Source organism: Salmo salar, chromosome 25 (assembly GCF_965601325.2).
Source record: "Salmo salar chromosome 25, fSalSal1, whole genome shotgun sequence".
Classification (NCBI taxonomy): Eukaryota; Metazoa; Chordata; class Actinopteri; order Salmoniformes; family Salmonidae; genus Salmo; species Salmo salar.
In genome coordinates, this window is record NC_138315.1 from 43,544,984 (window position 1) to 43,572,073 (window position 27,090).

At 44.2% G+C, this 27,090-nt stretch overlaps 1 protein-coding gene across 5 annotated transcripts in view; it reads left to right on the plus strand.

Moving 5' to 3' along the window:
- LOC106586831 (diacylglycerol kinase eta) overlaps nucleotides 1-27,090 on the plus strand; it is a 159,743-nt gene that overhangs the window by 99,793 nt on the left and 32,860 nt on the right. For 3 of the 5 annotated variants that reach the window (XM_082969173.1, XM_014174538.3, XM_082969174.1), the window contains 10 exons: nucleotides 1,991-2,212; nucleotides 2,458-2,549; nucleotides 20,085-20,184; nucleotides 20,367-20,673; nucleotides 21,583-21,714; nucleotides 23,736-23,882; nucleotides 25,151-25,268; nucleotides 25,422-25,532; nucleotides 25,675-25,771; nucleotides 26,037-26,144. In XM_082969173.1, coding sequence (XP_082825299.1) covers nucleotides 1,991-2,212; nucleotides 2,458-2,549; nucleotides 20,085-20,184; nucleotides 20,367-20,673; nucleotides 21,583-21,714; nucleotides 23,736-23,882; nucleotides 25,151-25,268; nucleotides 25,422-25,532; nucleotides 25,675-25,771; nucleotides 26,037-26,144 — 1,434 coding nt within the window. The remainder of the gene's footprint in view (nucleotides 1-1,990; nucleotides 2,213-2,457; nucleotides 2,550-20,084; nucleotides 20,185-20,366; nucleotides 20,674-21,582; nucleotides 21,715-23,735; nucleotides 23,883-25,150; nucleotides 25,269-25,421; nucleotides 25,533-25,674; nucleotides 25,772-26,036; nucleotides 26,145-27,090) is intronic. The other 2 variants (XM_082969172.1, XM_014174542.3) reach the window with 1 other exon arrangement.

Genomic DNA, 27,090 nt, shown 5'->3' on the forward strand with positions numbered 1-27,090 from the left:
TACTATTCGAAAACATTTTTAAAATGTAATATTGTCATTCTAAGATTTATAGATGAATATCTCTTGAAAGCACCTGTAATGCCAGATTTAAAATTAACTTTACTGGGTAATCACACTTTGCGATAAAAGGGGATGCGATACTCAGAAAATTACCTAGTAAATACAGGTCTGCGCCATCTTGGAACAATCGCATATCACATCTAGTCTTGTATACTATTGTCAATAATCCCTTACCTTTGGTTGTCTTCATCAGAAAGCACTTCCAGGAATCCCAGGTCCACAACAAATGTATTTTCGTTCGAAAAAGTTCATCCTTTATGTTCCATTAGCTTGTTCTTGTTAGCGCGTCTGAAGGCTGATCCAAATTCTCCGTTGGGCGCGGGACAGCTATTTCGACAAAAAGCATTTTTTTCCCATTTAGGTTCGTTCAAACATGTCAAACGTTGTATAACATAAATCTTCAGGGCCTGTTTCAACGAGAGCCAATAAGATTCGAGGGGGACGATTGTATTGTGTTTCAAAACGTTTCGAAAGGGGAGGGTAGACAGGGCCGCCGGCGTCATAATGGTGATGGCCCTCCTCATGTGACCAATTTCAACAGCGTCTCATTCATTCAGTTTCCACAGTAGAAGGCTCAAATCACTTTGTAAAGACTGGGGACATCTAGTGGAAGCAATGGGAAGTGCTCAATGAACCATAGCTCACGGTGTGATTGATAGGCAAAGATGTGAAGTTGAGTCCACAATTCAGAATTCCACATCCTGTTACGATCGGTCTCGGGGTTTTGACTGCCATATGAGTTCTGTTATACTCACAGACACCATTCAAACAGTTTTAGAAACTTTAGGGTGTTTTCTATCCACAAGTATTAATTATATGCATATCCTAGTTTCTGAGTTTGAGTAGGAGGCCGTTTAAAATGGGCACGAATTCTTTTCAAAAATCGCTTTAGCGCCCCCTATCCTAGGGGAACGCCATTAAACACGTAAATACACACACACACACACACACACACATAAATACACACACACACATACATAAATACACACACACACATAAATACACACATACACACATAAATTCACACACACACATAAATACACACACAAATAAATACACGCACACACGTAAATACACACACACACACACACACACACACACACACACACACACACACACACACACACACACACACACACATGAATACACACACACATAAATACACACACACACATAATTACACACGCACATAAATACACACACATACATACACATACATACATACACACATACACACACATAAATACACACACAGTTATCCCCGCCCTTCTTGCCTCACACACACAGAGCCCCCCTCCCAGTCCCCCCACACATTTACCCTTTCTCTATCTCTCTTTCTCAAAAATCGCTTTAGCGCCCCCTATCCTAGGGGAACGCCATTAAACGTACAGTCAATAACACAATAGAAAAATCTATGTACTGTGTGTGCAAATGTAGAAGGCTTCTAAACACATAAATACACGAAAACACGTAAATACACACACACACACACACACACACATAAATACACACACACACACACATAAATACACACACACATACATAAATACACACACACACATAAATACACACATACACACATAAATTCACACACACACATAAATACACACACAAATAAATACACGCACACACGTAAATACACACACACACACACACACACACACACACACACACACACACACACACACACACACACACACACACATGAATACACACACACATAAATACACATACACACATAATTACACACGCACATAAATACACACACATACATACACATACATACATACACACACATAAATACACACACAGTTATCCCCGCCCTTCTTGCCTCACACACACAGAGCCCCCCTCCCAGTCCCCCCACACATTTACCCTTTCTCTATCTCTCTTTCTCTCTTTCCCCGTACCCCTCTCTGTCTGTCTCCAGTGCCAACTGGGAGTTCTCCCCCTGGGTACTGGGAATGACCTGGCGCGGGTGCTGGGCTGGGGCCCGTCGTGTGATGACGACACGCAGCTGCCCCAGATCCTGGAGAAACTGGAGCGGGCCAGCACCAAAATGTTGGACCGCTGGAGCATCATGACCTATGAAATTAAGATCCTTTCTAAACACAGCGGGCCTGTCACGCCTGACGACACTGACCACGACCAGGTACACGCTCATCTGAAACATTTTTGAGGATAGTGCGACATTTTGGCAACGAAGCCCTTTTTCTAGTTACCCAAAGTCAGATGGGATATAATTTTTATGTCTCTGTGTGCAGTTTGAAGGAAGTTGAAGGTAGTTTCTGGATGCCACGCTAAGATTTTGGGGTGATTTATAATGTTATCAGTATCCCTCTGATCGTGCTTAGATTTATGGTCATTCTGACTTATCCTCTTTCTACGTGTCCTCAGTTCCAGATCTCAGCCTATGAAGACTCGGTAGCTGCCCATCTCACCAAGATCCTCAACGCTGACCAAAACTCTGTGGTCATCTCCTCTGCTAAGTGAGTCTCTCATCTCAACACTGCTAAATGGCTGCTAAATGGTTCTCTCTAGGGCATGCTGGGAGTGTTTTGTTGTTGAGAGGCCGTATGAGGGGCTCTGTCCTGACTTATTTTCTTGATTCTTTCCTTGGTCTTTTCTTTCAATTTTTATTTTCTATGGTGGAGAGTTAACAGACCGGTCAGCTTCCTTAACTGTTAGGGACAGACGTTCTGCTAGCGGAACGCCTCACCAATATCCAATGGTATAGCGTGGCGCGAATTACAAATACCTCAAAAATGCAAAAACTTCAATTTTTCAAACATATGACTATTTTATACCATTTTAAAGACAAGACTCTCCTTTATCTAACCACATTGTCCGATTTCAAAAAGGCTTTACAACGAAAGCAAAACATTAGATTATGTCAGGAGAGTACCCAGCCAGAAATAATCACACACCCATTTTTCAAGCTAGCATATAAGTCACAAAAACCAAAACCCCAGCTAAATGCAGCACTAACCTTTGATGATCTTTATCAGATGACACTCCTAGGACATTATGATATACAATACATGCATGTTTTGTTCAATCAAGTTCATATTTATATCAAAAACCAGCTTTTTATATTAGCATGTTTTGTTCAGAACTAGCATACCCACCGAAAACTTCCGGGTGAATTTTCTAAATTACTCATGATAAACGTTCACAAAAAACCTAACAATTATTTTAAGAATTATAGATACAGAACTCCTTTATGCAATCGCGGTGTCCGATTTTAAAATAGCTTTTCGGTGAAAGCACATTTTGCAATATTCTGAGTAGATAGCCCGGCCATCATGGCTAGCTATTTTGACACCCACCAAGTTTGGCACTCACCAAACTCAGATTTACTATAAGAAAAATTGGATTACCTTTGCTGTTCTTCGTCAGAATGCACTCCCAGGACTTCTACTTCAACACCCAATGTTGTTTTGGTTCCAAATAATCCATAGTTATATCCAAATAGATGTGTTTTGTTCTTGCGTTCAAGACACTATCCGAAGGGTGACGCGCCGACGCGTATCGTGACAAAAAAATTCAAAATATTTCATTACCGTACTTCGAAGCATGTCAAACACTGTTTAAAATCAATTTTTATGCGATTTTTCTCGTAAAATAGCGATAATATTCCAACCGGGAGACGTTGTATCCGTTCAAACACTGAAAATAGAAAATGGAGTCGTCACATGCACGCGCGCACCAGTGTCGTTGTTCTCAGAACGACCACTTTCCAAAACCTCGCCCAGGGACTGCAGAGTTATCATTCCACGTTCTGGCGCCTTCTGAGAGCCTATGGGAGCCTTAGAAAATGTCACGTTAGAGCAGAGATCCTGTATTTTCGATAAAGAGGCTACAGAAGGCCAAGAAATGGTCAGACAGGGCACTTTCCATATAGAATCCTCTCAGGTTTTGGCCTGCCATATGAGTTCTGTTATACTCACAGACACCATTCAAACAGTTTTAGAACTTTTACGGTGTTTTCTATCCACATCTACTAATTATATGCTTATTCTAGTTTCTGGGCAGGAGTAATAACCAGATTAAATCGGGTACGTTTTTTATCCAGCCGTGAAAATACTGCCCCCTATCCTAAACAGGTTAACACACCAGCGATACCCACTGGCTTTTTTTCAAAATTAGGGAGGAAGAGGACATAGTTTTAATTTCCTGGGGTTTGAACAGTGTGGTGTACGCTATGGCTTCGCAGCCTAGCGTGGAGGAGACGCTGCCATTATGGCATGGATTCAGGTGTGTTCTTGAGAATGGAGTTAAGGTGGAGGAGGTTCTGCTCACGGTCGGTGAACAGGTAGGAGCTGAATTTATACGTTCCGCATCCAAAAGCTTTGGCTGTGTTCATGAAAAGGGTAAATTTGGTGGGCAGGCTGATTGCTTGTGGAATATTTGTAAGGGGTGTGTTGGTGTTGATTTCTCCTCTTTTGACTCCTTCAACTAGGGTGGTAGTTGCGAATCTGCCTCAGTTTATTACAGATGATCAATTTCAAAAAGAGCTTAGTCGGTTCGTTAAGTTTGCAAGCGTTTTTTGTGTACTGTCAGCAGGTTTTCAGGCAGATGCCGTTAAGCATGTTGTTTCGTTCCGGAAGCAAGTGTTCATGTTTCTGAGAAACAATGAGCAACAGTTACATGTGCATTTTAAAGTGAGGCATGGGGAGTGGCTCTACGCTGGGTTTGCCAGCACAGATAGTCTACAGTGTTTTGAGTGTGGGTATTTGGGGCATAAGAGCTTTGCGTGCCCACATAAAGGCCGTAGACAAGGTGAGGGTACAAGGGCCGGTGGGGGAAATAGAGGTCAACGTGCAGGGCGCCATGTGATGCAAGCAGCAGAGGCTGGGCCTAGTCATGCTATGGATGGGGTGTAGATGAGGCTTGTCTAATCATGTTATGGATGGGGTGTAGATGAGACTGGGTCTTGTCATGTTATGGATGGTGGTGTAGATGAGGCTGGGTCTAGTCATGTTATGGATGGTGGTGTAGATGAGACTGGGTCTTGTCATGCTATAGATGGTGGTGTAGATGAGGTTGGGTATAGTCACGTTATGGATGGTGGTGTAGATGAGGCTGGGTTTAGTCATGTTATGGATGGTGGTGTAGATGAGGTTGGGTATAGTCACGTTATGGATGGTGGTGTAGATGAGACTGGGTCTAATCATGAAATGGATGGGGTGTAGATGAGACTGGGTCTAGTCATGTTATGGATGGTGGTGTAGATGAGGCTGAGGATAGTCACGTTATGGATGGTGGTGTAGATGAGACTGGGTCTAGTCATGTTATGGATGGTGGTGTAGATGAGGTTGGGTATAGTCACGTTATGGATGGTGGTGTAGATGAGACTGGGTCTAGTCATGTTATGGATGGTGGTGTAGTTGAGACTGGGTCTAATCATGAAATGGATGGGGTGTAGATGAGACTGGGTCTAGTCATGTTATGGATGGTGGTGTAGATGAGGCTGGGTCTAGTCATGTTATGGATGGTGGTGTAGATGAGACTGGGTCTAATCATGTTATGGATGGTGGTGTAGATGAGACTGGGTCTAGTCATGTTATGGATGGTGGTGTAGATGAGGTTGGGTATAGTCACGTTATGGATGGTGGTGTAGATGAGACTGGGTCTAGTCATGTTATGGATGGTGGTGTAGATGAGACTGGGTCTAATCATGTTATGGATGGGGTGTAGATGAGACTGGGTCTAGTAATGTTATGGATGGTGGTGTAGATGAGGCTGGGTCTAGTCATGTTATGGATGGTGGTGTAGATGAGACTGGGTCTAGTCATGTTATGGATGGTGGTGTAGATGAGGCTGGGTCTAGTCATGTTATGGATGGTGGTGTAGATGAGACTGGGTCTAGTCATGTTATGGATGGTGGTGTAGATGAGGCTGGGTTTAGTCATGTTATGGATGGTGGTGTAGATGAGGCTGGGTTTAGTCATGTTATGGAAGGTGGTGTAGATGAGGCTAGGTCTAGTCATGTTATGGATGGTGGTGTAGAGGAGGCTGGGTCTAGTCATGTTATGGAAGGTGATGTAGAGGAGGCTGGGTCTAGTCAGGTTATGCTAGTGGATGAAGAGAGTATAGTGGGGAAGGGCAAGCGACCAGGGGCGGTGATGGAGGGTGTCAAGCGGAAGAGGAAAAAGGGGGAGAAGAAAGGAGGTGGGAGGAGAGAAGCTGGTGTGGTCAAAGGCACTAAGGAACCTTTGCCTGTTGCTGGGGGGAAGGGCCCCACCTAGAGAGAAAAGGTGGTCGTAACAAATGGTCGTTTTGTTAGATAAAGTCCTTCTTTATATCCCAGAAAAGTCAGTTTAGTTGGCGCGCTTCATTCAGTAATCCACCTGTTTCCCTCGTTCAAAATGCATACAAAAGAATCCCAAAAGTTACCAATAAACTTCGTCCAAACAAGTCAAACAACGTTTCTAATCAATACTCAGGTACCCTAATATGTCAATAAATTATATAATTTAAGACGGAGAATAGTATGTTCATTACCGGAGATAAATAACGAAGTGTGCGCCCTCATCCATGCGCACCACGATACTACAGCCAAAATGAGAGCCACCTAGAAAAACTACAAATTCTAGCTCATTTTTCCAAAAACAAGCCTGAAACTCTTTCTAAAGACTGTTGACATCTACTGGAAGCCCTAGGAAGTGCAAGCTGGGAGGTATTCCTATGATTCCCATAGACAGCCATTTCAATGAGTGGTGACCTCAAAAAAAAGAAAATCCGGATGGATTCTCCTCGGGTTTTTGCCTGCCATATCAGTTCTGTTATACTCACAGACATTATGTTAACAGTTTTAGAAACTGTTCTATCCAATACTACCAATTATATGCATATCCTAGCTTCTGGGCCTGAGTAACAGGCAATTTACTTTGGGCACCTCAGTCATCCAAACTTCCGAATACTTCCCCCTCTAGCGTCCCACCTGGCCAACATCCGGTGAAATTGCAAGACCGCAAAATTCAAAATACAGAAATAGTCAAATTAAACATTCATAAAAATAGAAGTGTTATACATCGGCTTAAAGATTAACTTCTTGTTAATCCAGCCACTGTGTCAGATTTCAAAAAGGCTTTACGACGAAAGCATACCATGCGATTATCTGAGGACAGCGCCCGCTTACAAAAGCATACAAACATTTTACAACCAAGTAAAGGAATTACAAAAGTCAGAAATAGCGAAAACATTAATAACTTACCTTTGATGATCTTCATATGGTTGCAGTCAAAATAGTCCCTGTTACACAATAAATGTTGGTTTTGTTCTTTATGTCCCAAAAACTCTGTTTTGTTGGCGCGTTTTGTTCAGTAATGCACTGGCTCAAAGGCGGTCACGACATGCAGACGAAAACATCCTAATAGTACCGGTAAAGTTTGTCGAAACATGTCAAACGATGTTTATTATTTATCCTCAGGTTGTCTATTGTCTAAATAATCGATAATATTTCAACCGGCGTCTTCAATAGAAAGGAAAACCAACGAACGGCGAGCAATCGGTCACGTGCGCAAAACAGCTTTGGCTCATTCTAGAGTCCACATTGAAAATGATCTCATTCTTCCTCATTTTTCAGAATACAAGCCTGAAACAATGTCTAAAGACTGTTGACATCTAGTGGAAGCCATAGGAACTGCAATCTGGGTCCTAACCATTTAGATACTGTATAGGCATTCAATAGAACAGTACCCACATCAAAAATATCCCACTTCCTGGATGGATTTTCCTCAGGTTTTTGCCTGCCATATCTGTTCTGTTATACTCACAGACATTACTTTAACAGTTTTGGAAACTGTAGTGTGTTTTCTATCCAATACTACCATGCATATGCATATCCTAGCTTCTGGGCCGGAGTAACCGGCAGTTTACATTGTGCACCTCACTCATCCAAAATTCAAAATACTGCCCCCTACCCAAGAGAGGTTAACAACAGGGGTTTTGTCCTTATAAATGTGTAGGTGCTTAACACAGGGAGAGAGAGGGGGCATCTGTTTGGGCGTCTTAGACATGAACTATCACAGGTAGCGCCCACCACTTCCGGCGCCGACAGAGATGGCCGCCTCGCTTCGCGTTCCTAGGAAACTATGCAGTATTTAGTTTTTTTTAATGTGTTATTTCTTACAATGCTACCCCGGAAAATCTTAGGTTTTATTACATACAGTCGGAAGGAACTATTGGATATAAGAGCAACGTCAACTCACCAACATTACGACCAGGAATACGACTTTCCTGAAGCGGATCTTCTGTTTGGCCTACCACCCAGGACAATGGATCGGATCCCAGCCGGCGACCCAAAACAACGACGCCGTAGAAGGGGCAGACGGAGCGGTCTTCTGGTCAGGCTCCGTAGACGGACACATTGCGCACCGCTCCCGAGCATACTACTCGCCAATGTCCAGTCTCTTGACAACAAGGTATACGAAATCCGAGCAAGAGTTGCCTTCCAGAAAGACATCAGAGACTGTAACGTTCTTTGTTTCACAGAAATATGGCTCACTCGAGACACGCTATCTGAGTCGGTACAGCCACCTGGTTTCTTCACGCATTACGCCGACAGAAACACGCATCTCTCTGGTAAGAAGAAGGGCGGGGGTGTATGCCTTATGATTAACGAGACGTGGTGTGATCATAACAACATACAGGAACTCAAGTCCTTTTGATCACCTGACTTAGAATTCCTCAGAATTAAATGCCGACCGCATTATCTACCAAGAGAATTCTCTTCGATCATAATCACAGTCGTGTATATTCCCCCCCAAGCAGACACATCGACGGCCCTGAAAGAACTTCATTCGACTCTATGTAAACTGGAAACCACATATCCTGAGGCTGCAGTTATTGTAGCTGGGGATATTAACAAGGCTAATCTGAAAACAAGGCTCTCCAAATTCTATCAGCATATCGACTGGCAAAACCCTAGATCACTGTCCTTCTAACTTCCGCAACGCATATAAGGCGCTCCCCCGCCCTCCCTTCGGAAAAGCTGACCACGACTCCATTTTGTTGCTCCCAGCCTATAGACAGAAACTAAAACATGAAGCATCCGCGCTCAGGTCTGTTCAACGCTGGTCCGACCAATCGGATTCCATGCTCCAAGATTGCTTCGATCACGTGGACTGGGATATGTTCCGCATAACGTCGAACAACAACATTGATGAATACGCTGATTCGGTGAGCGAGTTTATTAGCAAGTCCATCGGTGATGTTGTACCCACAGCGTCTATTAAAACATTCCCCAACCAGAAACCGTGGATTGATGGCAGCATTCGCACAAAACTGAAAGCGTGATCCACAGCTTTTAATCAGGGCAAGGTGACCAGAAACATGACCGAATACAAACAGTGTAGCTATTCCCTCCGCAAGGCAATCAAACAAGCTAAGCGTCAGTATAGAGACAAAGTGGAGTTGAAATTCAACGGCTCAGACACGAGTGGTATGTGGCAGGGTCTACAGGCAATCACGGACTACAAAAGAAAAACCAGCCCCGTCGCGCACCACGATGCCTGGCCCCCAGACAGACTAAACAAATTTTGCTCGCTTTGAGGACAATACAGTGCCACTGACACGGCCCACTACCAAAACCTGCGGGCTCTCCTTCACTGTAGCCAACGTGAGTAAAACATTTAAACATGTTAACCCTCGCAAGGCTGCAAGCCCAGACGGCATCCCCGGCCGTGTCCTCAGAGCATGCGCAGACCAGCTGGCTGGTGTGTTTACAGATATATTCAATCAATCCTTATCCCAGTCTGCTGTTCCCACATGCTTCAAGAGGGCCACCATTGTTCCTGTTCCCAAGAAAGCTAAGGTAACTGAGCTAAATGACTACTGCCCTGTAGCACTCACTTCCGTCATCATGAAGTGCGAGAGACTAGTCAAGGACCATATCACCTCCACCCTACCTGACACCCTAGACCCACTCCAATTTGCTTACCGCCCCAATAGGTCCACAGACGACACAATCACTATCACACTGCACACTGCCCTAACCCATCTGGACAAGAGGAATACCTATGTAAGAATGTTGTTCATCGACTACAGCTCAGCATTTAACACCATGTACCCTCCAAACTCGTCATTAAGCTCGAGACCCAGGGTCTCGACCCTGCCCTGTGCAAATGGGTCCTGGACTTCCTGATGGGCCGCTCCCAGGTGGTGAGGGTAGGTAACAACATCTCCACCCCGCTGATCCTCAACACTGCAAAAATCTCTGAAGCTGGAGACTCATATCTCCCTCACTAGCTTTAAGCACCAGCTGTCAGAGCAGCTCACAGATCACTGCACCTGTACATAGCCCATCTGTAAACAGCCCATCTATCTACCTACCTCATCCCCATACTGTATTTATTTATCTTGCTCCTTTGCACCCCAGTATCTCTACTTGCACATTCTTCTTTTGCACATCTACCATTCCAGTGTTTAATTGCTATATTGTAATTACTTCACCACCATGGCCTATTTATTGCCTTAACTTACCTCATTTGCACTCACTGTATATAGACTTTTTGTTTTCTTTTGTTCTACTGTATTATTGACTGTATGTTTTGTTTATTCCATGTGTAATTCTGTGTTGTTGTATGTGTCGAATTGCTATACTTTATCTCAGCCAGGTCGCAGTTGCAAATGAGAACTTGTTCTCAACTAGCCTACCTGGTTAAATAAAGGTGAAATAAATAAAACTGGGTCCCCACAAGGGTGCGTTCTCAGCCCTCTCCTGTACTCCCTGTTCACCCACGACTGCGTGGCCATGCACGTCTCCAACTCAATCATCAAGTTTGCAGACGACACTACAGTGGTAGGCTTGATTACCAACAACGACATGATGGCCTACAGGGAGGAGGTGAGGGCCCTCGGAGTGTGGTGTCAGGAAAATAACCTCACACTCAATGTCAACAAAACAAAGGAGATGATCGTGGACTTCAGGAAACAGCAGAGGGAGCAGCCCCCTATCTACATTGACGGGCCAGTAGTGGAGAGGGTGGAAAGTTTTAAGTTCCTCGTCGTACACATCACGGACAAACTGAAATGGTCCGCCTACACAGACAGCATGGTGAAGAACGCGCAGCAGCGCCTCTTCAAACTCAGGAGGCTGAAAAAATGTGGCTTGTCACCAAAAACACTCACAAACTTTTACAAATGCACAATCGAGAGCCACCTTTCGGGCTGTATCACCGCCTGGTACGGCAGCTGCTCCGCCCAAAAACGTAAGGCTCTCCAGAGGGTAGTGAGGTCTGCACAACGCATCACCGGGTGCAAACTACCTGCTCTCCAGGACACCTACACCACCCGATGTCACAGGAAGGCCAAAAAGATCATCAAGGACAACAACCACCCAAGCCACTGCCTGTTCACCCCGCTATCATCCAGAAGGCGAGGTCAGTACAGGTGCATCAAAGTGGGGACCGAGAGACTGAAAAACAGCTTCTATCTCAAGGCCATCAGACTGTTAAACAGCCATCACTAACATTGAGTGGCTGCTGCCAACATACTGACTCAAGTCTAGCCACTTTAATAATGGAAAAATGTATGTAATCAATTTATCACTAGCCACTTTATATAATGCTTACATACCCTACATTACTCATCTCATATGTATATACTGTATGCTATACCATCTACTGCATCTTGCCATCTTGATGTAATGTATCACTAGCCACTTTTAACAATGCCACTTTGTATTGTTTTCATACCCTACATTACTCTTCTCATATGTATATACTGTACTCTATACCATCTACTGCATCTTGCCTATGCCGTTCGGGCATCAGTCATTCATATATTTTTATGTACATATTCGTATTCATTCCTTTACACTTGTGTGTATAAGGTAGTTGTTGTGAAATTGTTAGGTTATATTACTTGTTAGATATTACTGTATGGTCGGAACTAGTAGCACAACCATTTCGCTACACTCACATCTAACATCTGCTAACCATGTGTATGTGACAAATACATTTGATTTGATTTGAGGAGATGCTGGTAGTCGGTGGGGACTGGAACTGTACAATGGATTTGACGAAAGACAGAAATGGGGAAGAGCCTCATTCAGGCTCAGTGGCGGTGTTAAGGGATGTCATTAATCAGTTTGACCTAGTGGATGTTTGGATAACTCGACATCACAAGACAGTATACAGTGGGGGAAAAAAAGTATTTGATCCCCTGCTGATTTTCTACGTTTGCCCACTTACAAAGAAATGATCAATCTATCATTTTAATAGTAGGTTTATTTGAACAGTGAGAGACAGAATAACAACAACAAAAAAATCCTGAAAAAAACCATGTCAAAAATGTTATAAAAAATTTTACATTTTAATGAGGGAAATAAGTATTTGACCCCTCTGCAAAACATGACTTAGTACTTGGTGGCAAAACCCTTGTTGGCAGTCACAGAGGTCAGACGTTTCTTGTAGTTGGCCACCAGGTTTGCACACATCTCAGGAGGGATTTTGTCCCACTCCTCTTTGCAGATCTTCTTCAAGTCATTAAGGTTTCAAGGCTGACGATTGGCAACTCAAACCTTCAGCTCCTTCCACAGATTTTCTTTGGGATTAAGGTCTGGAGACTGGCTAGGCCACTCCAGGACCTTAATGTGCTTCTTCGTGAGCCACTCCTTTGTTGCCTTGGCTGTGTGTTTTGTGTCATTGTCATGCTGGAATACCCATCCACGACCCATTTTCAATGCCCTGGCTGAGGGAAGGAGGTTCTCACCCAAGATTTGACGGTACATGGCCCCGTCCATCGTCCCTTTGATGCGGTGAAGTTGTCCTGTCCCCTTAGCAGAAAAACACCTCCATGTTTGACGGTGGAGATGGTGTTCTTGGGGTCATAGGCAGCATTCCTCCTCCTCCAAACACGGCGAGTTGAGTTGATGTCAAAGAGCTCCATTTTGGTCTCATCTGACCACAACACTTTCACCAGTTGTCCTCTGAGTCATTCAGATGTTCATTGGCAAACTTCAGATGGGCATGTATATGTATTCTTGAGCAGGGGGACCTTGCGGGCGCTGCAGGATTTCAGTCCTTCACGGCGTAGTGTGTTATCAATTGTTTTCTTGGTGACTATGGTCCCAGCTGCCTTGAGATCATTGACAAGATCCTCCGTGTAGTTCTGGGCTGATTCCTCACCGTTCTCATGATCATTGCAACTCCACGAGGTGAGATCTTGCATGGAGCCCCAGGCCGAGGGATATTGACAGTTCTTTTGTGTTTCTTCCATTTGCGAATAATCGCACCAAATGTTGTCACCTTCTCACCAAGCTGCTTGGCGATGGTCTTGTAGCCCATTCCAGCCTTGTGTACGTCTACAATCTTGTCCCTGACATCCTTGGAGAGCTCTTTGGTCTCTGCCATGGTGGAGAGTTTGGAATCTGATTGATTGATTGCTTCTGTGGACAGGTGTCTTTTATACAGGTAACAAACTGAGATTAGGACCACTCCCTTTAAGAGTGTGCTCCTAATCTCAGCTCGTTACCTGTATAAAAGACACCTGGGAGCCAGAAATCTTTCTGATTGAGAGGGGGTCAAATACTTATTTCCCTCATTAAAATGCAAATCAATTTATAACATTTCTGACATGCGTTTTTCTGGATATTGTTGTTGTTATTCTGTCTCTCACTGTTCAAATACACCTACCATTAAAATTATAGACTGATCCTTTCTTTGTCAGTGGGCAAATGTACAAAATCAGCAGGGGATCAAATACCTTTTTCCCCCACGGTACATTGGTGAAGGTCTTTGGGGCTAGGGTGAGTGCAGCCCGACTCGATCGGTTTTACATGTCCAGGAATCAGATAGGCTGTTGGGCACTACCAATCTCCTGGTGGGTTTTTCGGATCACCACATAACCATGGCTATTTCACAAGGGCCTCTGCAGGCATCCTATTAGAAGTTTAATGTAAAGCTTACAACATACCACATTTTGCTCAGGTTTCCAGACTTTTGGGGAAAGGTGGGGGCAGCAAAGAGAGGGGTATGAGTCTCTGGGGCAATGGTGGGATGTGGGAAAAGTAGAAATGTGGCTTTTCTGTTAACTTCTCTGGGCTAGGTGGGACGTTTGCATCCCACCCTAGTCAACAGCCAGTGGAATCCCGTGGCGCGATATTCAAATACCTTAGAAATGCTATTACTTCAATTTCTCAAACATATGACTATTTTACACCATTTTAAAGACAAGTCTCTCGTTCATCTAACCACACTGTCCGATTTCAAAAAGGCTTTACAACGAAAGCAAAACATTAGATTATGTCAGCAGAGTACCCAGCCAGAAATAATCAGACACCCATTTTTCAAGCTAGCATATAATGTCACAAAAACCAAAACCACAGCTAAATGCAGCACTAACCTTTGATGATCTTCATCAGATGACACTCCTAGGACATTATGTTATACAATACATGCATGTTTTGTTCAATCAAGTTCATATTTATATCAAAAACCAGCTTTTTACATTAGCATGTGACTAGCATGTGACTAGCATTCCCACCGAACACTTCCGGTGAATTTACTAAATTACTCACGATAAACGTTCACAAAAAACATAACAATTATTTTAAGAATTATAGATACAGGACTCCTTTATGCAATCGCGGTGTCCGATTTTAAAATAGCTTTTCGGTGAAAGCACAATTTGCAATATTCTGAGAAGATAGCCCGGCCATCACAGGCTAGCTATTTTGACACCCACCAAGTTTGGTACTCACCAAACTCAGATTTACTATAAGAAAAATTGGATTACCTTTGCTGTTCTTCGTCAGAATGCACTCTCAGGACTACTACTTAAACAACAAATGTTGGTTTGGTTCCAAATAATCCATAGTTATATCCAAATAGCAGCGTTTTGTTCGCGCGTTCAAGACACTATCCGAAGGGTAAAGAAGGGTGACGTGACAAAACATTTCAAAATATTCCATTACCGTACTTTGAAGCATGTCAAACGCTGTTTAAAATCATTTTTTATGCGATTTTTCTCGAAAAAAAGCGATAATATTCCGACCGGGAGTTGTTGTTTTCGTTCAAAGACAGAGAAAGTAAAATGGACTCTTCACGTGCATGCGCAGACCCGTCTCATTGTTCTCAGTTCGACCACTTACCAAATGCGCTACTGTTTTTCAGCCAGAGACTGGAGAGTCATCATTCAACGTTCTGGCGCCTTCTGAGAGCCTATGGGAGCCTTAGAAAATGTCACATTACAGCAGAGATCCTTTGTTTTGGATAGAGATGACAAAGAAGGCCAAGAAATGGTCAGAGAGGGCGCTTCCTGTTTGGAATCTTCTCAGGTTTTGGCCTGCCATATGAGTTCTGTTATACTCACAGAAACCATTCAAACAGTTTTAGAAACTTTAGGGTGTTTTCTATCCAAATCATACAATTATATGCATATTCTAGTTACTGGGCAGGAGTAGTAACCAGATTAAATCGGGTACGTTTTTTATCTGGCCGTGCAAATACTGCCCCCTATCCCCAACAGGTCAACAGTATCTCATCCTCAGAGGCTAGGAGAGTATTGGGGGAACTCGAGTGTAGTATCAGTGAAGTGGAGGTAGAGCTGGTGGGGCAAGGTAATGTAGGCCTAATTTTGCTTAATTACATAGGGACCTGGGCTGTTTTTTCCAGGTTACAGCAAAGGGAGCACCTGTAAGAGCTAGGTTCTCCATGCTCAAGGGGATGGATGCTCCCAGCTCCTTCTTCTTTGGTTTGGAAAGACAGAGCGGTGAAGCCAAGGGTATGCATTGTCTATGGCTGTCTGATCGGCGAGTGACCTCTGTGGTGGGGGAGATGCGGGAGCGGACTGTGCAGTTAAATACTGAGTTGCATAGGGCAGAACTGTGTAATCCTGTGTGTACTCAGGTTTTGTTTAAAGAACTCCCTAAGCTCTCTCTTTCACAGAGGGATGAAATGGACATTCAACCGTTGTCCCATGTACTGGCAGAGCCCGTAACCCAATGGAGTTTTATAAACGATTCTGGGGAATAATTGGACTGGACATCTTTTGCGTATTGCGTGAGTGCGTCAGGGTAGGAGAGTTGCCGATGAGTTGCCGATCTGGGCTTTATAGTACACAAGAACCAGACATATTGTGTACGGAGACGCTCAATCATGGACAACTTGTTCTTAACAAGGAACATGTTGGAACTGTCAAAAGGTTCTAATGTGAACTTTGGACTGGTCTCTAGATCAAGAGAAGGCTTTTGATAGAGTGGATCATGAGTATCTGTTTAATGTGATGTTTGGCTTTGGGGAAAGGTTTTTAGCCTGTGTGAAGATGTTGTACGCTGGAGCATCATGTATGGTCAAGGTGGGAGGGGGGCTCAGTAGGCCAGTCTGGGTGAGACGGGGCATTAGACAAGGATGCCCTCTATCGGGGCAGTTATATGCGCTAGCCATTGAGCTTTTTTTGGGCCTGCTATGCAGGAGACTGCAGGGAGTGTGCTGGAGTGGGGTTGTGAAGGGCTTAACATTTTGGGGGTGTACCTGGGCTCGGAGAGGTGGGTCAGGAAGAACTGGGAGGGGCTGTCACAAGCAGTGGTGTCATGACTGGCCAGGTGGAGGTGGCTCCTGTCCCAATTGTCATATAGAGGGAGGGTGCTGATAATCAATAACATGGTCAGCGTCTTCCCTATGGCATAAACTGGCTATCCTCAACCCCTGCTCTCAGACCTGCAAAGCAAGCTGGTGGATTTTTTCTGGTCGGGCCATCACTGGCTGAGGACATCAGTGTTGTATATGTCCGTACACAAAGGAGGACAGGGCCTGATGGAACTGGACACCAGCATGTGCGCTGCTGAGGAGAGCTGGTGGATTAGGGTTGGACCGGCAGCTGTTCCTCATGAGGCTGGAGAGGCTGAGTACAGCAGGTCTCTCTGATGTTTACTCTGCAGTGCTGATGGCCTGGCAGCTGCTAAGACCCACACGAGAAGGGGGTGTGGAGACAGGGCTGTGGGTGTGAGAGGAGCCAATCTTCCACAACCCAGCCATCCCTTTGAGATCGGTTCAGTCGGCCACCCTACAGAGGCTACTGATGGCAGCGGGTTTACAAAGGCTGGGTGACCTGCGGCTGCAGGGGGAGGAGGGGTGGAAAACCCCGGAAGTCCTGGCACAACAACAGGACTAACAGTCTGCTTAGTCTGCTGGAGAGATTCCTGGGGGAGGTCCAGGAAGCACTGTCTGAGCTTGGGGGGTGTTTGAGGGGCCAAAGGGGGAGGGGCCACCAATATTTCTGCCACTGCAGGTGATGGCAGAGACTGGGGACTGGCAAGGGGGTCTGGAGGACTTGTTCGATTTTAACACTCCAAGCCTGGGGGAGTTTGAGGGGTGGGAGGTAAAGCCCTCTACAACCTGCATTAAGGGGATGAACGTTAGAAGCCTAACAAGAGTAAAGGCACATCAGTGGCAGGGGGTATGTGGGGTGGAGAGTATGGTGGGTTTTAGATGGAGGAGGCTCTACAATCTCCCAGTACAAAAGAGGTCAGGGGACCTCCACCTACATGGAGCCCTGGCCACTAACAGCTGGTTGGCACGGGTCTACCTGGGAGTCGGACAGGAGTGTCCTTTCTGTGTCATAAGTAAAACTGTGCATCATGTGTTTTTTGTGTGCGCCAGGTTAATGCCATTAATGTCTCTGTTGGAATGTCTGTGTGAGAGGTTGGGGGTGGTTTTTACTGTTGGGGTGTTTATAATGGGATACAGGTATTCGTATAAGGAGAAGGTCAAATGTGTTTTGTTGAATTTTCTGTTCGCTCAGGCGAAGTTGTCTATTTGGCTAACAAGGAGGAACAGGGTCAAATGTGGGGGGATAACAGACCCTTTACTATTGTTTAATAACCTCTTACATCTAGACGTTCCGCTAGCGGAACACCTGCTCCAATATCCAATGATAGGCGTGGCGCGAATTACAAATTCCTCAAAAATACAAAAACTTCAATTTTTCAAACATATGACTATTTCACAGCATTTTAAAGACAAGACTCTCCTTTATCTAACCACACTGTCCGATTTCAAAAAGGCTTTACAGCGAAAGCAAAACATTAGATTATGTCAGCAGAGTACCCAGCCAGAAATAATCACACACCCATTTTTCAAGCTAGCATATAATGTCACAAAAACCCAGAAGACAGCTAAATGCAGCACTAACCTTTGATGATCTTCATCAGATGACACACCTAGGACATTATGTTATACAATACATGCATGTTTTGTTCAATCAAGTTCATATTTATATCAAAAACAGCTTTTTACATTAGCATGTGACATTCAGAACTAGCATACCCCCCGCAAACTTCCGGGGAATTTACTAACAATTTACTAAATTACTCACGATAAACGTTCACAAAAAGCATAACAATTATTTTAAGAATTATAGATACAGAACTCCTCTATGCACTCGATATGTCCGATTTTAAAATAGCTTTTTGGTGAAAGCACATTTTGCAATATTCTAAGTACATAGCCCAGCCATCACGGGCTAGCTATTTAGACACCCGGCAAGTTTAGCCTTCACCAAAATCAGATTTACTATAACAAAAATGTTATTACCTTTGTTGTCTTCGTCAGAATGCACTCCCAGGACTGCTACTTCAATAACAAATGTTGGTTTGGTCCCAAATAATCCATCGTTATATCCGAATAGCGGCGTTTTGTTCGTGCGTTCCAGAAACTATCCGAAATGGTAAATCAGGGTCGCGCGAATGGCGCAATTCGTGACAAAAAAATTATAAATATTCCATTACCGTACTTCGAAGCATGTCAACCGCTGTTTAAAATCAATTTTTATGCAATTTATCTCGTAAAAAAGCGATAATCTCCTTTTCGGCAAACAGAGGAAAATCACAAAGACGGGGGCGGCCAGTGCACGCGCCTAAGCCCACAGTCCCTTGATCGGCCACTTGAGAAAGGCGATAATGTGTCTCAGCCTGGGGCTGGAATGACGACATTCAGGTTTTTCCCGGGCTCTGAGAGCCTATGGAAGACGTAGGAAGTGTCACGTTAGAGCAGAGATCCTTTGTGAAAGATAGAGATGGCAAAGAAGTTCAAGAAATGGTCAGACAGGCCACTTCCTGTAAAGGAATCTCTCAGGTTTTGACCTGCCATTTGAGTTCTGTTATACTCACAGACACCATTCAAACAGTTTTAGAAACTTTGGAGTGTTTTCTATCCAAAGCCAATAATTATATGCATATTCTAGTTACTGGGCAGGAGTAGTAACCAGATTAAATCGGGTACGTTTTTTATCCAGCCGTGAAAATACTGCCCCCTAGCCATAACAGGTTAATGGGATGGTGTCTGCACGCCTTAGGGTGGAATTTGAATTCTATAGACTGATAAAGTGTGGAGATGTTTCAGGAGATATGGTGTGTCGGGGGGGGGGGGCATCAGTACAGCTGGGGAAGATGGGTCGGATATACGGTTGTAGAAGTGGTGAGGATTTGGTTTTTGTGATGTGTGGTGTTGTTTTGTATCGTGGGGTAGAGGGCAAGGAGAGTATGCAGTACAAAAAGTCTCTCTTTCTCCCTCTCTCTCTCTCTCTCTCTCTCTCTCACCCTCATCTCTCTCTCTTTCTCCTTCTTACCCTCATCTCTCTCTCTCTTTCTCCCTCACCCTCATTTCTCTCTCTCTCTCTCTCTCTCTCTCTCTCTCTCTCTCTCTTACCCTTATCTCTCTCTCTTACCCTCATCTCTCTCTCTTTCTCCCTCTTACCTCATCTCTTTCTCCCTCTTCCCATCATCTCTTTCTCCCTCTTCCCATCATCTCTTTCTCCCTCTTACCCTCATCTATCTCTCTTTCTCCCTCTTACCCTCATCTCTCTCTCTTTCTCCCTCTTACCCTCATCTCTCTCTCTTTCTCCCTCTTACACTAATTTCACTCTCTCTTTCTTTCTCCCTCCTACCCTCATTTCATTCTCTCTCTCTACTCCCTCTTACCCTCATATCTCTCTCTCTTTCTCCCTCTTACCCTCATCTCTCTCTCTTTCTCTCATCTCTCTCTCTCTCTCTTTCTCTTTACTCTCTCCCCTTGTAGGATCCTGTGTGAGACAGTAAAGGACTTTGTTGCAAAAGTGGGGAAGTCCTATGAGAGAAGCACTGAGAATACAGAGGAGTGTGACAACATGTCTCTCAAAGTAAGTACAACACACACACGTGCGCGCACACACACACACACATACATATATATACACACACACACACACACACACACACACACACACACACACACACACACACACACACACACACACACACACACACACACACACACACACACACACACACACACTCTAACTTAACTCCTCTCCCCCACCAGTGTGCCATCCTGAATGAGAAGCTAGATTTGCTCCTTCAGACCCTCAACACAGAAACCCAGTCATTCCCCCCACCTCCTCGCCTTTCCACACCCCCCATCGTCGAGGAGGAGGAGGAAGAAGAGGAGGAGGTGAGCGAGGAGTCGTTGACCGAGCTGAAGGAGAAACTGGAAGCGGAGGAGAGTGAGAAGGGAGGAGAGAATGGAGGAGGTTCGCCACACAAGATTTTCAGAGCTAAAGAACAGTTGATGCTACGGGCAAACAGCCTGAAGAAGGCAGTACGAGAGATTTTGCAGCAGGCAGAGAGAGGTACGTAGATATAGAACATAACAGATCATGGAACAGGCAGAGAGAGGTACATAGATATAGAACATAACAGATCATGGAACAGGCGGAGAGAGGTACGTAGATATAGAACATAACAGATCATGGAACAGGCGGAGAGAGGTACGTAGATATAGAACATAACAGATCATGGACCAGGCAGAGAGAGGTATGTAGATATAAAACATAACAGATCATGGAACAGGTGAAGAGAGGTACGTAGATATAGAACATAACAGATCATGGAACAAGCAGAGAGAGGTATGTAGATATAAAACATAACAGATCATGGAACAGGTGGAGAGAGGTACGTAGATATAGAACATAACAGATCATGGAACAGGTGGAGAGAGGTACATAGATAAAGAACATAACAGATCAGATATAGAACATAACAGTAGATATAGAACATAACAGATCATGGAACAGGCAGAGAGAGGTACATAGATATAAAACATAACAGATCATGCAACCGGCAGAGAGAGGTTCGTAGAAATACAGTATGACAAAACGGATCAGACATACACTATAATAGAGCCTTTGGCGAGTCTTTCATGCCTGTTTCAGAGAGAATACAATGGGACTCCAGATAGTTCAACTACAAAAAGACTTGGTAATCACTTTGTCACGTAATATGAAGATGTAATGTGCAATTTCAGACCTTTCTCTCCTCTTCTCCCTCTCCCCTCACCCCCTCCTTTTCTCTCTCCTTCTCACCCTCTCCCAACTCCTTCTCTCCCTCCCCTCTTTCTTTCCCCATCCTTCTCTCTCCTTCTCTCCCTCTCCCCGTCCTTCACTCTCTCCTTCTCTCCCTCTTCCCCTTCTTCTCTCTTTTCTCCTCATCCTCTCCCCCTCCTCACTCTTCTCCTCTCCCTGCCCCCTGTCTCTCCCTAGTGGTGGATGAGCAGAATGCCAGCACGGAGGAGCAGGAGCTGCCGTCCACGTTAGAGTTCAGGAAGGAGGGAGAGGAGGACAACAGGGACAGTGAAAAGGACGAGGACACCAGGGAACTAGAGACCCTGCCATGTGAGTCACCTGTCTGTCTGTCTGTCTGTCTGTCTGTCTGTCTGTCTGTCTGTCTGTCTGTCTGTCTGTCTGTCTGTCTGTCTGTCTGTCTGTCTGTCTGTCTGTCTGTCTGTCTGTCTGTCTGTCTGTCTGTCTGTCTGTCTGCCTGCCTGTCTGCCTGCCTGTCTGCCTGTCTGCCTGTCTGTCTGTCTGTCTCTTGCTTCCATCTATCCAATCCTGTTAAGATCTAGAGGAGTGGCTATCCACTTGACAAAAACTGATTGAATCAACGTTGCTTCCACATTCTTTCAACAAAAACATTCATTGTGATGACGTTGAATCAACATGGAAAACTGATTCGATTTGCAAAAAGTCATCAACGTGAGGGAATTTCAGAATTTTTGTTCACCCAACTTTTAACATAAATCCAATGACCTGGTGAAATGCTTTGTTGATTTCACATTAAATTTACATTCGTTCACAACCAAAATTAAATCAAAACTAGATGTTGAATGACGTCTGTGCCCAGTGTGTAGGGAGTAGGGGCTAGAGAATAGGGGCTAGAGAACAGGGGCTAGGGTATAGGGGCTAGGGTGTAGGGGCTAGGGAGTAGGTGCTAGGAGCCCATTTTGAATTCAGAAGAGTTAGTTGTATCCTACAGGAAAACACATAGGATAATAATAACAACACCACCTAGTGGATCCCCAACTAACTACACCCTGTCACAGGGAACATGTCCTCAACTAACTACACCGTCACAGGGAACATGTCCTCAACTAACTACACCCTGTCACAGGGAACATGTCCTCAACTAACTACACCGTCACAGGGAACATGTCCTCAACTAACTACACCCTGTCACAGGGAACATGTCCTCAACTAACTACACCCTGTCACAGGGAACATGTCCTCAACTAACTACACCCTGTCACAGGGAACATGTCCTCAACTAACTACACCCTGTCACAGGGAACATGTCCTCAACTAACTACACCCTGTCACAGGGAACATGTCCCCAACTAACTACACCCTGTCACAGGGAACATGTCCTCAGCTAACTACACCCTGTCACAGGGGACACGGGCTCTGTCTGACAAGCCCACACATGATGTTCCCTGCTCTAAATAAATTAAAGGATTTGTGAAGAATTACAAATGGAAAAGATGATCTTTATTACTCCTGATTAAATTATACTGGGTTTAGATTGTTATTTACAGTGCAGTCAGTGGACAGCTGGATTAGGTATTTCAAGAGTGGCCGAATATCTCTACATGGTATTTACATAGCACAGTGTAGTATTTGCATAGCACAGTGTAGTATTTGCATAGCACAGTGTAGTATTTGCATAGCACAGTGTAGTATTTGCATAGCACAGTATAGTATTTGCAGAGCACAGTGTAGTATTTGCAGAGCACAGTGTAGTATTTAAATAGCACAGTGTAGTATTTACATAGCACGGTGTAGTATTCACATAGCACAGTGCAGTATTTACATAGCACTGTGTAGTTTTTACATAGCACAGTGTAGTATTTACAAACACAGAGTGTGTGTTTGTCCCTAAGTGTGTGTGTCCATGTCCTGTATGATGTGCCATTGTCTGTGGGACAGGGGCTCTTCCTGTTCACAAGGAATCTTCTTCCTGCCTCAGAGCAGTATGGATTGTATACTCTCTGGTGTAATCCCCTTGTTCTATCCCCTAGATCTTTAGTACATACTAGAATAGATAGTGATCTTTAGTACATACTAGATTTGATAGTGTATGTCTATGTACTAACACTTCCGGGATCTATCTATCTATCTATCTATCTATCTATCTATCTATCTATCTATCTATCTATCTATCTATCTATCTATCTATCTATCTATCTATCTATCTATCTATCTATCTATCTATCTATCTATCTATCTATCTATCTATCTATCTATCTATCTATCTATCTATCTATCTATCTATCTATCTATCTATCTATCTATCTATCTATCTATCTATCTATCTATCTCTCGCTCTCTCGCTCTCTCGCTCTCTCGCTCTCTCTCTCTAGTGGCTAAGAGTCCTTGTTCCCCTCCTGAAAGGTGTGTGAGTCGCGGCAGCCAATCATGTGGCTCATTCTCCATCACACCCTTCACCACCAGCAAGGAGAACCTGCCTGTACTCAACACACGTATCATCTGCCCTGGTACATCCTACGGTATATGCACTCATGGGCGCCATACACACATACATGCACATTTCACATACACACACACATCTGCCCTGATACATGTACACACACACACACACACACACACACAGATTGTCATACCTTCATAGCGATATTCGGTAATACTGGCACTGATCGCAATGGGCACTATTTTCAGCCTCTATAATGCAAAGTTTAGCAATGCTAACAAATATGTACTTCATGTAAAATCCCATAGAGAATTCCAACTGAATGCAAACGATCGCATTGCAAACATTTTATACAGTCTCTGACCTAAAGTATTTACAGGACAGACATCCCAGCTCATAAATTTATACAAGTAACTCAAAAATGCTTCTTACAAAACAAATATTAGATAGCAAGCTTGATCCAGGAGGGGATTCTCTGCTGTTGCCAAGCAAAGCTTGATTTAGATAGCTAGCTACTAAATGAGCAAACCAAATGCACAAGTGCAGAGCATTTAGCACATTTTAGACAGTTAAAAGTGCAATATGCAGAAATCACCATTTCCTGATTGCTAAAATTCATATAATTCGCCTAATTTCTGTTTATGTGACAAAACAAGCAATGTGTAGTGTAACCAAGAGTCAAAGATGCAAAAATCAAACTTAAGAACGGGAAGCATAGAAATAGCGCACATAGAAAAGATCTACTGCTTCTTAGACTTGCTATCAAGTGGAATGACAGATCTATAACTCACATTTCTATGTGAATTTGGTCGGGTCACCCAAAAAGTTACATATTGCAGCTTTAACTTAATAATTTAAGAGATATCTAGCTGGCAAACATTTAATTGTGAATTCCCTACTGTAATTAGATCACCTGGTGAGTGCTGTACAACAGTGAGTGACTCACAAGGCTCCAGTCTCTCATTGTTGTGTGCTTGTAAACAAACACCCTGTGACTGGGGAATACTGGTAAGCTTCATAATGAAAAATAATGTGACATGTGAAATGAGGAATGCAATCTTCTTTATCACCTAACGTATTGCACACAAGTTGACTGCAGGTATTTATTTAAAAAGTAGTTTAAAAAGTAGTTTCAAAGAAATAGTTTCAACGTTATTGATGGTATTGAAAAACCATCCCGTGGCTATTTTCAAATGCCCCAGTTTACGGTATATACGGTATACTGCCCAAGCCTAACACACACACACACACGCACACGCACACGCACACACACGTATCGTTTGCCCTGAGACATGTAGACATACCACACACAGCAGTCTCTAAGAACATCACTGTTTCTCTGTACAGGTTTGCGTGCTGGTCTGGCAGCCTCTATAGCTGGTAGCTCCATCATCAGTAAGATGCTGCTGGCCAATATCGACCCATTTGGAGCTACGCCCTTTCTGGACTCTGACCTGGACTCACTGTAAGACCCTCTGACCTCTCAGCTCTGACCTTTAGGCTACCATATTCAGAAAGTTTCAGACTAGCCCCTTTTGGTGACCAGATCAAAACATATATTTTTTTAAGGGTTTGTGTAGTTTTGTGAACTTCTCTGTGTCTCTCTATCTCCCCACAGAGAGGGCTTTAGTGAGAAGTGTGTCATGAACAACTACTTTGGCGTTGGGCTGGATGCTAAGATCACCTTGGAGTTCAACAACAAGAGGGAGGAACACCCAGAGAAGTGCAGGTGAGCTCTGGGTGTATCTCTCCTCTCCTCCCTCATCCCTCTCTACTGTTTTCTCATTCCTCTCTCTCCTCTATTCTCTCACCCTTTTGTCATTACACTCCTTTCTCTTCCTCACTACACCCCCCCCCCCCCCTCTCTCTAGGAGTCGTACGAAGAACAGGGTATGGTATGGGGTTCTGGGCACCAAGGAGCTCCTCCAGAGAACCTACAAGAATCTAGAACAGAAGGTTCAACTGGAGGTGAGAGACAAAACCATAGAACTAGAATTACTAGGAGGGACTTTCCCATTCAAATCAATGTTTTGTGGTGGATAGAATGGCGGCCATATTGTGTTTACCACAGGGAATGATGGCCAGTACATGCCCTTGCCCAGCCTGCATCTTGTCCATGTTGGAATAGAGCCTAACTGTAACTCTATGTGTGTGTGTGTGTGTGTGTGTGTGTGTGTGTGTGTGTGTGTGTGTGTGTGTGTGTGTGTGTGTGTGTGTGTGTGTGTGTGTCCAGTGTGACGGTCAGTACATCCCCCTGCCCAGCCTTCAGGGCATTGCAGTGCTGAACATCCCCAGCTATGCAGGTGGAACCAACTTCTGGGGAGGAACCAAGGAGGACGACGTGAGTGCTGGTCTACCAAAATTGTGTGTGTGTGACTCTGGTTGGGACTTTGTGGCTGCTGGCTCAGTGTTGTAGGAGAACAGGCAAACATAACAATACCACCTCTGGTTGGTACTTTGTGGCAGGGGGACACTATTTGGCATGACAGGCCCCTAGTCCCGTGAGGTTACCTCTGTGTGTGTGACGTGGTGTTGTAATTCAAGGGCAGTGAGGTTTGTGGCTCCCGAGTGTCGCAGCGGTCTAAGGCACTGCATCTCAGTGCTTGAGGCGTCACTACAGACGCCCTGGTTCGATTCCAGCCTGTACCACAACCGGCCGTGATTGGGAGTCCCATAGGGCGGCGCACAATTGGCCTAGCATCGCAGGGGGAGGCCGTCATTGTAAATAAAAATTTGGTCTAAACTGACTTGCCTAGTTAAATAAAGGTAAAAAAAAAAGGTTACCTCTGTGTGATGTGGTGTTGTAACAGCTGTGCTGGGACAGAGCCAGCTGCTGGGAGGACTTCCAATGGAACTGATCCAACAAACACGTCATCCTCAGCGTTTACTCTCTTCATAGACATCACAGGTGCACACACACACTTGCAGTATATCCACATGCACAAACATATTTCTTAACCTGTGTTCAAACTATAAGCCATCTTCAGACCTCTTACTATTTTGGCCCCAATGAAAATCAACCTGTTGAATTGATGTCAATGAGTGTGTTTACATGAACACTAATATTTTGATATTAAACTGATTATGGCAGAAGGCCGAGTATGGTATTAGTCATGTGAACACTTTACTCTGCTTATCTTTTTTTATTTTTTTATTTTATTTTTATTTCACCTTTATTTAACCAGGTAGGCAAGTTGAGAACAAGTTCCCATTTACAATTGCGACCTGGCCAAGATAAAGCAAAGCAGTTCGACAACATACAACAACACAGAGTTACACATGGAATA